The sequence below is a fragment of the Coregonus lavaretus genome (assembly GCF_964263955.1).
Source record: "Coregonus lavaretus genome assembly, chromosome: 20".
Classification (NCBI taxonomy): Eukaryota; Metazoa; Chordata; class Actinopteri; order Salmoniformes; family Salmonidae; genus Coregonus; species Coregonus lavaretus.
In genome coordinates this window covers 6,206,387-6,223,991 of record NC_140007.1, presented here as the reverse complement: position 1 = coordinate 6,223,991, position 17,605 = coordinate 6,206,387, and the positions used below count along the sequence as shown (strand labels likewise).

Below are 17,605 nucleotides of genomic sequence, written 5' to 3'. Positions count from 1 at the left end.
CCCTGTGGATTTTGTTGCGTTCATTTCCATAGTTATAAACTGTAGACCACAAGTCTCAAAGAAACTAGACATTATTGTGGCTGCAGCAGAAACGTTTTTGGGACTCAGGGATTTTACATCGGAAGACCCGCCCTCCCAGGTTCAACTTGAGCCTGTGTAGGGATCAGATCTGTTTTATTTATTTATTTTTAAGAGAACAGTTGTTTTATTTTATTTTTTTCTAGTATTTTTTTGGTAGTTCCGTTTTGGGGGGGGGGTCCTGTTTCCATCCTGCATCGTAGGTGGCGGGATGCACATTAAATTGTGTGATCACCAATATACCATAGAAGAAGAAGTAGTAGTAGGGGTTAAGGTTAGGGACGTCCTAAGGACCCAGCATTGCACCGTTTTAGATAGGACCACCCTCATCGCAAGTCGCGTGTTGATCAGACGAGAGAACGCAATTTTAGAGAAGCTAATTAAGTTGTTTTGTGAAACAACTTCAATCGCTAAAAAAGGTGATACACATTATAGCTAGCTATTATAAGGCTAAATACCTTACGGGCTGCTATTAATAATTTCGTTAGCTAGCTAATACATTACGTTAGAGCGGAACGGGAGCTTTTTTTTTCTTTTCAAGCTGTTGGGAAGGTCAAATTGGGCCAATTTTATCCTGAAGGAACGTTAGCTGGCTAGCTCACTGGCTGATTGATAAGTTTGCTAGCTAACTGAATTGTTTCTGCGCACAGAAGAAGCAGACGTTGGGACAAATCCCTGCGGTAAGTTAGCGACTACTATTACAAATCGCCACAGGCACATCTTCCTCAGATGGGTTTTGGCTAACGTTGTCTAACTAGGCTAGCTACGTTACTAGTAAACATATTGGTAGTAAGCCAGGTAGCTAGCTAATTTTACGCAAGTCAAGTTCCATGTGGTTCTTGCTCTAGCTTGTTGGAAGCTGCAGGAGTGTTGGTCAAAAAAAGGGACAGTAATGCGCTAGCTAGCAGATTGTAAAGAGCTTATGTGACGCTCAGGACTGTCAGAGTTTCTAAACCTAGAGGCGAGACTTCCGAGAACGCTTGCGACACAGACCAGGCCGGGGTTTGAGAAGGCAATGATATTCTTCCTTAGTTGTTAGTCTTCTCAAAATCTAAAGGCACAACCTAGATTCGAGCCAATGTCTTAAGTAGTTGAACATGTTATTTCTCCAGCCTCGTGAAAGTGACATACTGACACGTTTTAATTTTCGTCAAAAGCAACTTTATATCGAAAGAGTGCCGGCTTGCACATGACGTGTTACTACGTATGAGTTTAGCTAGCCAACGACGTCGCCATTACCTCGCCTATAAGTGTGATCGGGGATTTCTATTGGAGAAGCAGTTTGGGCCTATCTTCAAACTGTACTGTTTTTCGTACTTTTTGGTATAATTTTATCCAGAATAGATTCCGACCCTACGCTTGTTTACAGCTGCACTGGGGTCGGACAGGCTTCCTAGGGTGTAAGGGGACAAAATGAAACTTTGGTTCTGATGGTAAAAGTTGTATTCCATGTTATAGTATCACATAACAGTTTATTTCATGAGGATAGGATTTACCATTGCTGAGATCTTATTTTGAAGTTATCAGAAAAGGTTGCGGGCAGGTCAATGTTAATCCCTAGTCAATAATGGCACCAAATCACCGCTCTCGACTCAAAAATTCAACACGTTTTGTCCAATATCTCAAGATAGGGTGGTCATATTGTTTTGCCATTTTCAGAACTGATGTAGAACACAGATGATTCAAATAAATGTAAAATGCAATATTATTCAAAGTATGCACGTAATATGCACATTAATACACAATTACAGTAATTTAAGACCAATCATTTAAGGTAGGGTGGTGATATTATTAACAAATCAAAATGCTTTATGCAAAACTGAGTTTATAACAATTTGAAACAATTTATGAAATTAGAATAAAACTTGTTATACTACTTTATGTAAATTAGATACTTAATATGGTAATTAGTCTACGGAATAAAAAAAATATACAGCATGTTACGCCCATTCATTTAAAGTAAGGTGGTTATATTGTTGACATATTTATGCAAAACTGGGATTTTACACTGAATTTGACGCTGGCACAATACAGCCAATGCCATGCAACGCTGCCTCTTGCCCGGCTTGTTACCTCAGCGAACTGCATCAGGCACTCCCACACAGCTAGCACTCATCGTGGAAATGGGTGTGGCAAAACATCAATTTGGACCAATCCCTGATAACCCATACATCAAAATGTAGCTACGAAGCTCTACTTTGTAGCCTGCTGTTTTTTTTTCTTGTGACAGAAGCAAAATCAACTTCTTACCTTATATTTCAGTCAAAAGTTGTCAGATGACCGTGAAACACCCTCAGGATTTCCCATACATACTTGGCGATACAATGTAACATCGATCTTACTCTGAGGAATACCCATCATAAAGAGCAAATATGAACACGTGATTTTGCGGGTTTCACAAAAAAGGCTGTCCCTCAGATTTGAACGTTCTTAACACAGCACTTGCTTTACATTTGGGCTCATATCGCATATATATATTAACGTACAGTATTGGAATATTAAGACATAGGTAACAACTGCCACATTCATGTTTTCAAAGGATTTATGTATTTTGACCACATGATTGACATTTAGTGAAAATAGATTTGTTTACTGCATATTTTTTTTGAATTCTCGCATAGCGTCCATTGTTTGTCGTGTCACCTAACACCTTAGGCTTCTTGTTTAGATTAAGACACCGCAGAGCCGGCACATTCAGAAAATTAACCTCAATCCAGGGATGAGAAATGCATTGTAACCCATCTATTCTGTGCCGGTTGTAGTAACTAGCTATCTAGCTAGACATATTTCTTCTCAAATGTCTTGCTTTTATCGCATGACTGATGTTTTGACTTGATTGTATCATGTTTTCTCTTTCAGGAGACCATGTCAGACGACTTTGACATTGAGGCTATGCTAGAGGCTCCATACAGAAAGGTGGGTAGCTAGAATTGCCAGGCTTGTAGCAATGTTTTTTTGTGCATTCACTATTTGCTGGTCTTGTATCATCTCTGCTGCTCAGATGTGTAGCTATTATTTATGGTTAAAGGATTGTGTGTGCTTCTCTCAAAATGTTTGAATGTGGTGTGTGTGATTCATTCAGACAACTCCAAAATTCGGAATAAACGCCCATCTATCTCTCTTTGTAGACTTGCCTAATGATATCTCACCTCTTCTCTCACCTTTTGATTCAAGTGTGAACTGTGGAAAAAAAGTAAGGTAGTAATTGCGCAATGTATTGATGTACTGTGATCCCCCTAGGACAAAAAGAGCCTCATCTTTGAACATCCTATCACCTGTTTGGTTACAACAAGGTGAATGCAAAGGAGTGATAATCATTTTTACCTCGCATGCAAAGGAGACAGTATTCACATTTTCTGTTGACATGGTAGCTAAAGGCATTTTCACCATGTTTACACCTAACGTTACAGTTTGATTGACCCATAGAAATATAATTACTGTGACACCAGTAGTTCTGGCACATGTTCTATTTATATGCATTGACTTTGTTATGCATCAGTGTCAGTCAAGTAAGTCTGACCTGAAATAGGCCTTACATGTATTAGTACCTATTTTACCCTTACATTTGGCTTTAGTAGATTCGTCTACTCTATAGTACACTTTAACAAATCATTGATAAGGCTTAAATGTGTAGTCACGATTTTACCAAGGTCAACAAAACAAGCTATTGATTATTTTAAAATATGAATAGTGTCTCCCTGCCCAAGTCTATTGTGATGGTTTCCGATTTTGTAAATCAGCATCTTGACTTTGCATGCCTTTTAACACCAGTAATTTTCGTTTATTTTCTTACTACAATTTATTTGTAAGATTTATTTAAAAATTTCATTTCTATTATAAATGTAGTTAATGATTTCACCAGTATGAGTATTTCCCCCCTAATAAATACAAGCCATTCAAATACAAACACATCCATTCAGCTGGCACAAAATACAAATAAATAAATAGGACATTTAACATGAGGCTGAACTAGTGGATATTTTTTTTCTTCAGTTTTACTTGGGAGTCCATATTACTAAGCAGTGTGAATCCCTGTTTGCTTCCGAGCGAGATGTGTGACAGAGGTGGCATCGAACTCTTACAGTCCAAGAACGAAAATGGGTGAAGATCACTGGACTGACATCAACCACAGGATCTCTTTTTAGCGGCTGTGGGCCAAGCATGGCCTCAGTGGGCTTAGGAACAGATAGTGGTATTGGTACGACAAAGGAGGGGTGGGGTTGAGGTGACCAAACTGTTCCCATGGCTTACTGTAGCATTCCAAAATAGTCTTATTTCCCCATAGACCTAGACTTTTGGTTGGATTGAGTACTGTACAGTCGTGGTCAAAAGTTTTGAGAATGACACATACTATTTTTCACAAAGTCTGCTGCCTCAGTTTTGATTATGGCAATTTGCATATACTCCAGAATGTCATGAAGAGTGGTCAGATGAATTGCAATTAATTGCAAAGTCCTTCTTTGCCATGAAAATGATCTTAATTTTAAAAAAGCATTTCCACTGCATTTCAGCCCTGCCACAAAAGGACCAGCTGACATCATGTCAGTGATTCTCTTGTTAACACAGGTGAGAGTGCTGATTGAGTTAGAATAACAGACTGGAAGCTTTAAAAGGAGGGTGGTGCTTGAAATCATTGTTCTTCCTCTGTTAACCATGGTTGCCTGCAAGGAAACACGTGCCGTCATCATTGCTTTGCACAAATATTGCTGCTAGTAAGATTGCACCTAAATCAACCATTTATCGGATAATCAAGAACTTCAAGGAGAGAGGTTCAATTGTTGTGAAGAAGGCGTCGGGGCGCCCAAGAAAGTTCAGCAAGCGCCAGGACCGTCTCCTAAAGTTGATTCAGCTGCGGGATCGGGGCACCACCAGTGCAGAGCTTGCTCACGAATGGCAGCAGGCAGGTGTGAGTGCATCTGCACGCACAGTGAGGCGAAGACTTTTGGAGGATGGCCTGGTGTCAAGAAGGGCAGCAAAGAAGCCACTTATCTCCAGGAAAAACATCAGGGACAGACTGATATTCTGCAAAAGGTACAGGGATTGGACTGCTGTAAAGTCATTTTCTCTGATTAATCCCCTTTCCGATTGTTTGGGGCATCCGGAAAACACCTTGTCCGGAGAAGACAAGGTGAGCGCTACCATCAGTCCTGTGTCATGCCAACGGTAAAGCATCCTGAGACCATTCATGTGTGGGATTGCTTCTCAGCCAAGGGAGTGGGCTCACTCACAATTTTGCCTAAGAACACAGCCATGAATAAAGAATGGTACCAACACATCCTCAGAGAGCAACTTCTCCCAACCATCCAAGAACAGGTTGGTGATGACCAATGCCTTTTCCAGCATGATGGAGCACCTTGCCATGAGGCAAAAGTGATAACTAAGTGGCTCGGGGAACAAAACGTCTACATTTTGGGTCCATGGCCAGGAAACTCCCCAGACCTTAATCCCATTGAGAACTTGTGGTCGATCCTCAAGAGGCGGGTGGACAAACAAAACCCCACAAATTCTGACAAACTTCAAGCATTGATTATGCAAGAATGGGCTGCCATCAGTCAGGATGTGGCCCAGAAGTTAATTGACAGCATGCCAGGGCGGATTGCAGAGGTCTTGAAAAAGAACAACACTGCAAATATTGACTCTTTGCGTAAACTTAATGTAATTGTCAATAAAAGCCTTTGACACTTATGGAATGCTTGTAATTATACTTCAGTATACCATAGTAACATCTGACAAAAATATCTCATAACACTGAAGCAGCGAACTTTGTGAAGACCAATACTTGTGTCATTCTCAAAACCTTTTGACCACGACTGTACAATATGTAGTTATAACAGCGGGGGGAGTAATGGGAGTGGAACTCTACCGGGGCTGTAGAAGTACCGCCTTAGATACTTGTCCAAACATATTAATAATGTTAACAGTATTTTTACTATATTAATATATTCTGTATTTTCTTGTTCCCTTACCCCTGACGACTTGCAATGTTTCCTCTACATCCTCATGATGTTCTTCTATCAACCCTGCTTAGGATGAGAGAAAGTCCTCTAGTGCTAACGGACATGAAGAGCGCAGTAGGAAGAAGTAAGTACTGATTTTAAACTCTTTGCTAAACCATCTCCACATTATCGTGTCAGTTAGTTGCTACTAGTCATGCTTCAATCATGTAACCTTTTGGAAACTGCATCAGTGATGGATAGGAGATGTCTGAAGTGTCTGTTTACAATTGTATTCGGTGACTGCACCCTGATAATGTCATCCTGTGTTCCAGGAAAAAGAGGAGCCCGAGCTCTGACAAGCGCAGAAGCAAGAGCAAAGACGGGAAGAAGAGCCGGGATCGGAAGAGGAGCAAGAGTCGGGAGAAGAAACGGAGCCGCAGTAAAGAGCGGCGCCGCAGTGGCTCCCGTAGCAGCGAACATGCTGTATGCTACAGAGGACACCGGAGCCCCTTGTATGTATAGCATGGTTTTCCAAACTCAGTGCACGTTTTGGTTTTTGCCCTAGCACTACACAGCTGATTTCAAAGAATCAACTGATCATCATGCTTTGATCATTTGAGTCAGCTGTGTAGTGTAAGGTCAAAAAACCAAAACGGGCACCCCTTGGGTTCCTGAGGACCGAGTTTGGGAAATGCTTATGTATAGAGTATTTTTCCTGTGTCACAATTTTTGGGCTTCCTTATGTCTTGTGTTCTGTCTGTGTTGTCTGCAGACAAAAATGGGTTGGATTAATCTGCTATATCTCCTCGTTGGACGTAATTTGTGGTTTCCACCGTGAAAGCTGTTGTCTATAGAAACTTTGTGGTGATGATGATGAAATGAAACCGGGTTTTGTATTTAAAAGCGGTGTAGTTTGTTGCCTTCTATGTTGAAGTTCACGCATGAGACGGATAACTGAAGCCATAGCCCTGGGGTTTGTGTCCTCAGGTCAACCCCCTCCCTGTTTATGTGACCGGGCTGATGTGTTTCAAGAGAAGTAGAGTACACAAAGTAGGCCCAAATGAGGGGGGGGAACTAAGTTGAATAGAATAATACTTATCTATTAAAAACCTATACAGTTTGGCATATAACCTTAATCAGTAGGAGGCATACATACTGAGCTGAACCTTGTTTTACACCCTAGTTTAGGGCTGAAATTTTATGGTGGTCCGGGAGGGAAGATTGGTCCACCACATGCCAACAAACTAAGGTTTTTATGATTAAATTCTTTGTGAATTGTTGGTGGTTGCCTTTTGGATGTCTTGTCAATAAAGTATGTATGTGAAGTCTGGGTAAGAACTAAACGTTGTGATTGTACTTTTTTTCAGTTGGAGACGCTCAAGAAGTCATAGCCCCTTCAAGAAAGACAAGAGTCCAGTAAGGTGAGATACACAGCCGGATTGTCTAGGTAGAAGCCGCAGTGGAGAGGGTAAAAAGCTTCAAGTTCCTTAGCATGCACATCACGGAGGACCTGAAATGGTCCCTCCACACCGACAGCGTGGTGAAGAGGTTGCAACAGCGCCTCTTCAACCTCCGGAGGCTGAAGAAATTTGTCTTGGCCCCCAAGACCCTCACAAACTTCTACAGATGCACCATCGAGAGCATTTTGTCAGGCTGTATCACCGCCTGGTGCGGCAACTTCACCGGCCGCAACCACAGGGCTCTCCAGAGGGTGGTGCGGTCAGCCAGCGCATTATCGGGGGCACACTGCCTGCCCGCCAGGACATCTACAGCACCCAGTGTCACAGGAAGGCCAATAAGATCATTAAGAAGATGGAGACCGTACAGGTGCATCAAAGCTGGGACCGAGAGACTGATAAACAGTTTCTATCTCCAGTCCATCAGACTGTTAAACAGCTATCACAAGCAAGCTGGTACCCTGCCCTGAACCTTAGACTGCTGCCCTATGTACATAGTAATTGAACACTGGTCACTTTAAATGTTTACATACTGTTTTACCCACTTTAAATGTGTATATACTGTATTCTAGTCATGACTTATCCTATATAACTACTGCTATATACACCATTTATATACATATTTATATTCTGGACATCGTACTGAGACGTCTTAATTTATTTCGTTTTTTTAATTTTGAGATTGTGTGTGTTGTTGTATTGCTAGATATTCCTGCTTTGTTGGAGCTAGACGTAAGCATTTCGCTGCACCTACGATCAAATCTGTGTACGCGACCAATAAACTTTGATGTGATTTAGAAGCGCTATCATGGTTTCAGACAAGTTTTGTGAACAGGACTCTTTGCTCACCATTCATGAAAATGATCTATGTTACTCAGTTTTTTCTCTTTTTCAAGGCAACCAATTGACAACCTGACCCCAGAGGAGAGGGATGCCCGTACTGTTTTTTGTATGCAGCTGGCAGCCAGAATCAGACCACGAGACCTAGAGGACTTCTTCTCAGCCGTGGGGAAAGTCAGTATTCGCAGTTTACAAACTTAAAAGTATATTGCATTATCTCTTTGACGCATGAAATAATTCAACATCAAGACTTTATTTAACTACTGGTCTTTAGGAAGGTGCTCACTCTTGATACACGATTACTATTTTATCCCCTGTAGGTGAGAGACGTGAGGATGATCTCCGACAGAAACTCCAGGAGGTCAAAGGGCATTGCCTACATTGAGTTTCTGGAAGTGAATTCAGTCCCGCTGGCTATTGGCTTGACTGGTCAGAGACTTCTAGGAGTGCCCATCATCGTGCAGGCCTCTCAGGTAGTTGATTTAACTATAACATTTAGCATTGATGGAATTAGTAAATGTGATGTCACCTTTCACCGCTTACTTGGCAGATGGCATAGACTCACCATTTTGTGTGTGTGCAGGCTGAGAAGAACAGAGCTGCAGCAATGGCCAACAACCTTCAGAAGGGTAATGCTGGCCCCATGCGGCTGTATGTGGGCTCTCTGCACTTCAACATCACAGAGGAGATGCTGCGAGGCGTCTTTGACCCTTTCGGAAGGGTAAGGAGGAAACACCATTACTTATCAATTACATTTTAACCTCCATCTACACTAACTCTCTTTATATATATAACTGTTTTCATAAACAGATTGAGAGCATACAACTGATGAATGACAGTGAAACTGGACGATCCAAAGGATATGGTTTCATCTCAGTAAGTTCCTGATTTAGACTTACAATAGATTGGGCTGTGTGCCATTTTAGTTAGCTGATTCACACTGTGTTATTGTAGTTTGCAGATGCAGAGTGCGCTAAGAAGGCCCTGGAGCAGCTGAATGGCTTTGAGCTGGCCGGACGGCCCATGAAGGTTGGTCACGTGACGGAACGCACCGACTCCTCCACCGCCAGCTCCTTCCTGGACAACGACGAGCTGGAGAGGACGGGCATCGACCTGGGCACCACTGGGCGCCTGCAGCTCATGGCCCGGCTGGCTGAGGGTGAGATTTGGTCTTTTTGGCGCTCATAATTGCCATTAGGTTTATTTGTCAGCCGTAAGTGAAAGTTGAGCTTAGTATTCGATATCTCTACCTGTTGTGCTTAAATGTAAAACTAATTGGTCAACCAAGGTGTTGATACCCCAGTTGACTTCTATAATCGTTCCAGTATGTGTGCTCAAGTTGTTTTGAATAGCATTGAACAGACTTGATGCTAATGAATAGTTTGTTTCCCTCAGGTACTGGTCTTCAGATCCCTCCAGCTGCACAGCAGGCTCTACAGATGAGTGGTTCCAGCCACTCTACTCCAATCCACTTCAGCAACATGGCAGCTGGTACAGGTAGGCTCGTTATCCATGTGGAACGTATCATACTGCATATTGTGGAAGGAACTACTCATCTAAGGACATTTGAAGTTTGAGCTTATTGATACCTCATGCAAATGTCAAAATGCACCACTAAGTTTGCTTTGGCTATTAATCATAAAACTCATTCTAAAGGTAGGTAGCAAAGGAAAGCTGTCAGACATGCTTTGGCAGTATGATTTCCAGTGACCTTTTTGCTCCTCCCTTAATTTGGTCTGTGATGTATCAGAAAACGATGCAAAGCCTCCCGAGTGGCGCAGCGGTCTAAGGCACTGCATCGCAGTGGTCTAAGGCACTGCAGACCCGGGTTCGATCCCAGGCTGTGTCACAATCGGCCGTGACCGGGAGTCCCATAGGGCGGCACACAATTGGCCCAGCGTCGTCCGGGTTAGGGGAGGGTTTGGCCGGGTGGGCTTTACTTGGCTCATCACGTTCTAGCGACTCCTTGTGGTGGGCCGGGCGCCTGTACTGGCGGTCATGGATGCACATAATGTTAACCCATTTAGTCTCCAGATAATGTGAACCCTCTTTGCAAGTTGTCTTTTTTTTATGCCCCCTTTTTCTCCCCAATTTCGTGATATCTAATTGCGATCTTGTCTCATCGCTGCAACTCCCCAACGGGCTCGGGAGAGGCGAAGGTCGAGTCATGCGTCCTCTGAAACATGACCCGCCAAACCTCCGACACATTGGTGCAGCTGGCTTACGGGATAAGCGGGCGGGTGTTAAGAAGCCTTGCAAAAGTATTCATCCCCTTTGGCGTTTTTCCTATTTTGTTACATAACAACCTGTAATTTAAATATATTTTTCTTTGGATTTCATGTAATGGACATACACAAAATAGTCCAGATTTGTGAAGTAAAATGAAAGAAATAACTTGTTTCAAAAAATTTGAAATAATAAATAACGGAAAAGTGGTGAATGCATATGTATTCACCCCCTTTGCTATGAAGCTCCTAAATAAGATCTGGTGCAACCAATTACCTTCAGAAGTCACATAATTAGTTAGATTGCACACAGGTGGACTTTATTTAAGTGTCACATGATCTCAGTGTGTGTATATATACACCTGTTCTGAAAGGCCCCAGAGTCTGCAACACCACTAAGCAAGCGGCACCATGAAGACCAAGGAGCTCTCCAAACAGGTTAGGGACAAAGTTGTGGAGAAGTACAGATCAGGGTTGGGTTACAAAAAAATATCCGTAACTTTGAACATCCCACGGAGCACCATTAAATCCATTATTAAAAAATTGAAAGAATATGGCACCACAACAAACCTGCCAAGAGATGGCCGCCCACCAAAACTCACGGACCAGGCAAGGAGGGCATTAATCAGAGGGCAACAAAGAGACCAAAGATAACCCTGAAGGTGCTGCAAAGCTCCACCGCGGAGATTGGAGTATCTGTCCATAGGACCACTTTAAGCCGTACACTCCACAAAGCTGGGCTTTATAGAAGAGTGGCCAGAAAAAAGCCATTGCTTAAAGAAAAAAATAAGCAAACACGTTTGGTGTTCGCCAAAAGGCATGTGGGAGACTCCCCAAACATATGGAAGAAGGTACTCCGGTCAGATGAGACTCAAATTGTGCTTTTTGGCCATCAAAGAAAACACTATGTCTGGCGCAAACCCAACACCTCTCATCACCCCGAGAACACCATCCCCACAGTGAAGCATGGTGGTGGCAGCATCATGCTGTGGGGATGTTTTTCATCGGCAGGGATTTGGGGTTTATTTATAAATCTATAAAAACATGCAAAGAGGGTTAACATTATCTGGAGACTAAATGTGTTAACATTATCTGCATCCATGACCACCAGTACAGCGGTTCTTCCTTTAAAAGTTGTGTCATACTGCAGCACAGCTTGCGGTGTGCTGCGGAATGGTATGGCACTGTTGGAGAGCATGACGTCATAATATTTTACTGTCAGCCATTGTTGCCATTTAATGTTAGTTTGACCACCAGAGGGCATCTTTGAGAAGCTAAGTTATTGAAATGACATGGAGCTGTAGGCCTAAGAGTCCTGTTTACTGTAGCTGTTTTAGCGTAACTTACTTATTGGCATAAAGGCCTACTTCAATATACAGGTTATCATTAATTCATTTGTGCATGTCATCACACAGCATACAAGTCATCCATGTCTTTAAATACAGTCATGCGTTTTAGTTATAAAATGAAATAACAAAGGGAGCCTTGAATAATTAAACAATTAATAAACTGCAACATGTCGGCTAAAGCGATTGAATTCACAAATGCATTTGACTGTTTTTAATATTGGCTGTACTAGAGACTTTAAAACCTTTTTTTTTTTTTTTTAGAACAGACTATATGGGATTGATAATTTGTTTGTAAATTATTATTGTATTTGTTGTGCTTTTTATACTGTTAGAAATGTAGCTTAATTAAATGGATTAATATTATGGTGTTTCTATTCCAAGAAAAACGAAAATGCATTTTACAGTAGGCTATGTAGGCCTCAGTGTTTCCGTTAGGAAAATATGGCGCTGTACAACGTGACTGGTCAGGAGTAGACCTAGGCTTCTAAGCGACTGCGAGTGAAGAGCAAAATAATCCTACAATTTCCACACCCTCAGTCAACACATATTTTAAGAAATAATGGTATTTAACAGACCATTTTTGTTTCTCTTAGAATAAAAACCTTACAGTGTAACAACCATTTTAATAAGTAATAAGCTACAGTCCAGTTAAAGCTTCTTCTGACAAAGTAGAAACAAAGGAAGAGCAAATCTTACACTATTGTTCTAAATTCAATAACTCTTCTTCATCCTCATCATTCCATTAATTCAAATAGAATTGTAATACATTTTGTCACTCCTGTTCAACAACTCCAAATTGATTTTGCATGTGCTCTAAAGGGATAACTTGAAATAATATGATATAGGTTAATTAAATAATCAAAAGGAAAAATGTGATTTATTTATTAGCCTAGTGGATATAAGTATTTTAGGCATATTGTGAATTAGGCCTCATGTAAAATCATTGTCAAAGGTGCAAGAGATACTATTGCATGACAAACAGGTGCTGTTAGATTACAATAATTTATCTGCCAGTTTGGAACAGTGTAAACAATACTAAATAAAGTATAAGTAATACCAGAGAGTCTGTTCTAATGAAAAATGTGTAAAGCCTTTAATACAGCATAGCAAATTTTAAAAACAGACGGATTTATGAAATTGCTTTATCCTACATTTTGCGGTTGCATGAGGCTTGGTGATCACAGAATCAGTAGGATATAAAACAAACACTCAAATAGGCAATAGAAGCAGGAACAGCATAGGGCTGAATGACTCACTCATTCCTGGCTTTCGTTCAAAAGAAGTTATAATGCAGGGTTAAATAAGACTCAACTCTGACTGACCGCAGCATCTATCGGTAGTCTAAACTGTGGCACAAATTGGGGGATTTTTCACACCTAGCCAAGCAATTAGACTATCCTTTTGTAAAAAAATAAAAAGTCAGTCCACAAGTGTAATTACGCTATTGTATTTACCCAAGTTCTCTCAACTCTGGAACCACCCGTCAGCTTCTTTGTTGTTGTTGTTGCCTGATGCAGGACTCAAGTGCCAAAGAGGAGACTCTTGGACTGAAACATTCACACCTCCATTAATTTAGGAAAAGATTGTCAATTTGTGCCACAGTTCAGACTACCGATAGATCAGCGTTCTAACTCCCCCTTGTGATAGTGTGGTGCAATGACAGAATTACGCAATTTAGCACAATCTGCCACAAATGGTAGCGGCATAAGCTCAAAACTTTTGATTGAGGAACCACTGTATATGATCATCTCAAATGAACCGCCATAAGACTTCTCATCTTTTCTCACTATCATTTCTCCTTTAATGATCTCTTCCACATTTATCCAATAGATCCACATGTAAACACTAAAGGCCAATCCGGCATTGCCACCAACACTCATTATGAGGTATGTTAATCACTTCTGATCACATCCCTGCAACAACCTGCCATGACGTTGTCAGCCTCTGATGAAAGAGTTGGTCTCTGAGATGTCTATGTGAAAGCTGTTTTTTCACTCACCGTGGCCCTGCTTGAAAAGAGCACATTGAATATCATGGGCAACTGGTATGAAACCCAGAATGAGTTTACATCATTCAAGTCAACCCGTGTGTTGTTTTGACTTGCCAAAGCCAGCAGTTTGTCTTGCTAAGTGAAGGGACTCTTCAAACTTATGTAACACACTACAATATCACAGTACCATGTTAGATGTGAATGCTGATATTGAAGTAGCATGCAGAAACAGGATAACCTTTGCTTCTCTCACATTGTTTGCCATATGCTATGGCTGTCCTCTTCTAGCACCTAGGCCTAATGGTTTGATGTGCAGCGTAGTAAGTCCATGGTCTTCATCCATTGTGCATCGTTCCATCCTCACAACCTTTTCTAACTGAAGTGCAAGTCTTTAATTTCTCTTCTTCTAATCTTTTAGACATACAAGCCAGGCTGAACCCACCCCCTGAAGGTGAATGTGAAAGAAAGTGTACAGCTTCTCAAATCTGCACATGATTTAATGCTCATCTAAAATAAATCATTTCGTTTCAAGTTCTCATGTTTCAAACCGGAGAGAAATCCCCCATGGTCATTTTTTCTTGTATTGGTCTGAAATCATTGCGGTCATGCATACCCACATTTATTTTTGTTTAAGCCACATTATAAGATTCTCAAGCTGTCTGTTATTATCTCTGGTTTTCTTGTGTGTAACTACATTGTGTCCAAACGTGCATTGAAACAACACAGAGGAAAAACCAGTCCTGTACTTTGAGATGTATTCATTGATTGTCTTGGTAAAGGGGGCAGGGAATGGAAAGGATGGTCAGCTTGATGTTCTCAGTTAGAAGCAGGGTTGGGGTCAGTTAATGCCATTGAAATTCCAGTCAGTTAAGGAACTGATCAATTCCTCAGACAGGAATTGATCTGCACTTGACTCCAGCTCTGGTGAGAAGGACCTCTGTTAATGATACTGTCATCTCCTTTTACAGCTCCTGCCTGGACCCCTTCACTGAACCTGGCTCCAAGCATGAACCAGGCCATGAACCTCACAACGCAGCCACTGGCTACTCACTGCCTACAGCTGTCCAACATGTTCAACCCACAGTCGTAAGACACTACTTTAACCTTTTCATTTCATGATGAAAGGAAGCATTGTTTTAGAGTTTTAATAAAATTCACTGAACTAAGTTCACAAATGCATCCCCAAATATAAGATTAGGATAGAATTAGAAGATACTGAACGATTGTAAACTAATTAATTTGTTTCTGGGAGCCAAAAAGTATTTACTTTCAATGTAAATGTAACTGGTCATTTCCTGAAGCTGGGTTAGGTCAGATGAGTTTGATGAATGGCTTGAAATTACCAGCCTCTTTTCCAGGGAAAATGAACCCGGCTGGGACGTCGAGATTCAAGATGACGTCATTGAGGAGTGCAACAAACACGGTGGAATTGTCCACATATACGTCGACAAGAACTCCCCTCAGGTAAACCGCTTTTGAAATGCACTTTAAAGAAGTGAATAGGTCTAAGGTGGTCCAGCAAATTGCGCACTTTGTAAATAAATTATAAATGCATTCACCATTTCTTTATTGTCAATTATACCATTTTACCCATCAAATAGTCTGTTGCAAATTGAACGTTGTCTTATTGCCCTTACCTCATTACTTCTTTCCTTTATAGGGCAACGTGTACGTAAAATGCCCCACAATCCCAACAGCACTGGCTGCAGTGAATGCGCTACATGGGCGGTGGTTTGCAGGTGGGTATCCTTGTACCAATGGATTATGTATGGTCATTCTTTGATATTTATATACCTTGCATTTAGATCAGTTATGTTTGTGGCTAGGGATGGTGGGAACTAACCAAAATTAAATAGTACCATGTTTAGGGAATTTCTGCTGCTGATTTGTAATCTATAGCTCGATTATGTTCTTTAGAACTCTCAGGTTTCTACATTTAATAAATGACTAATTCATATGTATTTGACAAGTATTGATGTTTTTTTTTTTCTCTCTCTCTCCGTAGGTAAAATGATCACTGCAGCGTACGTACCCCTCCCAACCTACCACAACCTATTCCCTGATTCGGTAACGGCCGCCCAGTTATTGATGCCTGTGCGGCGATGAGCCTGCCATGCATGGAGTAGATGTCACAACGCTTGTTGGCTTCAAGAATGTACATACTTTTTTGCTAATATGTTGGGCTCTTATTGAACAGAGTAGTGAATTACTGTACCAGTACACCCTACCTTAATCTAGAAATACAAAGGTTTTGAAGGAGATTTAAAATGTTTTATTGTTCAGTCTGACAGCCATCAGAAGCTTGAGTTCTTCTGTAACCACACATTTCTGTAGCTGCACTTGAGCAAATTACGTTGTGTGTTTCAACCTGTATTGTAAGACTACAGTTGGGGGTTTTGGTGGGGGTAGGGGCGCGCTGGGTACAGAGTTGTTATACAGATGTTTTACAGTGGGAAGTGGGAACTGCGTATATTTCTGTTGAAACTGACCCCAGAAGAACAACCAATTTTTGGGACAGCCCAAACAAATGAACCTGTGACTCAAATTGCAGTCTGCCCTATGCTGTCCTCATCCCATTACCACATTTATATTGTACATTTAGTCAGTCAGTTGTGCTTTTAGAAATGTTCATTTGCCATGTACGTTTTTGTCAGTTAATGTGTTAAATTAAAAGAACGATGCCTACAAACAGATAATTTTTTTTACAACTTCAAGGTATTCATTGTACCATTAGAAATGGTATTGCTACTATTTACACCACGGGTATGGTACTGATTGATAAGTCAATACATTTAGCAGTACATAACTGGTCAATAGAGTTAGACGTTTTGTGCTTGGAACAATTTTTCTCCAACTCAATTAGTATTTGGTAGCATTGCCTTTAAATTGTTTAACTTGGGTCAAATGTTTCGGGTAGCCTTCCACAAGCTTCCCACAATAAATTGGGTGACTTTTTGCCTGTTCCTCCTGACAGGGCTGGTGTAACTGAGTCAGGTTTGTAGGCCTCCTTGCTCGCACACGCTTTTTCAGTTCTGCCCACACATTTTATATAGGATTGAGGTCAAGGCTTTGTGATGGCCACTCTTGACTTTGTTGTCCTTAAGCCATTTTGACACAACTTTGGAAGTATGCTTGGGGTCATTGTCCATTTCGAAGACCCATTTGTGGCCAAGCTTTAACTTCCTGACTGATGTCTTGAGATGTTGCTTCAATATAAATATATCATTTTCCTTCCTCATGATGCCATCTATTTTGTGAAGTGCACCAGTCCCTCCTGCAGCAAAGCACCCCCACAGCATGATAATGCCACCCCTGTGCTTCACGGTTGGGATGGTGTTCTTCGGCTTGCAAATAACCCCCTTTTTCCTCCAAACATAACAATGGTCATTATGGCCAAACAGTTCTATTTTTGTTTCATCAGACCAGAGGACATTTCTCCAAAAAGTATGATCTTTGTCCCTATGTGCAGTTGCAAACCGTAGTCTGGCTTTTTTATGGCGGTTTTGGAGCGGTGGCTTCTTCCTTGCGGCCTTTCAGGTTATGTCGATATAGGACTCGTTTTACTGTGTATATAGATACTTTTGTACCGGTTTCCTCCAGCATCTTCACAAGGTCCTTTGCTGTTGTTCTGGGATTGATTCGCACCAGTTCATCTCTAGGAGACAGAACGCGTCTCCTTCCTGAGCGGTATGATGGCTGCGTGGTCCCATGGTGTTTATACTTGCATACT

At 41.3% G+C, this 17,605-nt stretch overlaps 1 protein-coding gene across 3 annotated transcripts; it reads left to right on the top strand.

Moving 5' to 3' along the window:
- The first annotated feature begins 337 nt into the window (after positions 1 to 337).
- Positions 338 to 16,625, top strand: LOC311147652 (RNA-binding protein 39-like). Of its 3 annotated transcripts, XM_084184383.1 has the most exons (17): positions 398 to 758; positions 2,938 to 2,994; positions 6,107 to 6,159; positions 6,347 to 6,526; positions 7,198 to 7,263; positions 7,382 to 7,435; positions 8,368 to 8,485; positions 8,632 to 8,784; positions 8,895 to 9,032; positions 9,122 to 9,187; positions 9,266 to 9,470; positions 9,707 to 9,808; positions 14,294 to 14,326; positions 14,844 to 14,961; positions 15,234 to 15,339; positions 15,536 to 15,614; positions 15,881 to 16,625. In XM_084184383.1, exons 2-17 carry the CDS (start codon positions 2,944 to 2,946, stop codon positions 15,979 to 15,981), a joined length of 1,623 nt encoding a protein of 540 aa, XP_084040509.1. In that variant the 5' UTR covers positions 398 to 758; positions 2,938 to 2,943; the 3' UTR covers positions 15,982 to 16,625. The 3 variants fall into 3 exon arrangements, with proteins under 3 accessions (XP_084040507.1, XP_084040509.1, XP_084040508.1); XM_084184381.1 differs by lacking the exon at positions 14,294 to 14,326 and having other exon boundaries at positions 338 to 758; positions 15,881 to 16,624; XM_084184382.1 differs by lacking the exons at positions 398 to 758; positions 2,938 to 2,994; positions 6,107 to 6,159; positions 6,347 to 6,526; positions 14,294 to 14,326 and adding an exon at positions 6,549 to 7,064 and having other exon boundaries at positions 15,881 to 16,623.
- Positions 16,626 to 17,605: the final 980 nt, after the last annotated feature.

Coding starts and splice junctions, on each gene's coding strand:
- LOC311147652 (XM_084184383.1), top strand. CDS start 2,944: ATGTCAGACGACTTTGACATTGAGGCTATGCTAGAGGCTCCATACAGA. Junction 8,785..8,894: donor TCATCGTGCAGGCCTCTCAG/GTAGTTGATTTA, acceptor GTGTGTGTGCAG/GCTGAGAAGAACAGAGCTGC. Junction 14,327..14,843: donor GCTGAACCCACCCCCTGAAG/GTGAATGTGAAA, acceptor CTCCTTTTACAG/CTCCTGCCTGGACCCCTTCA.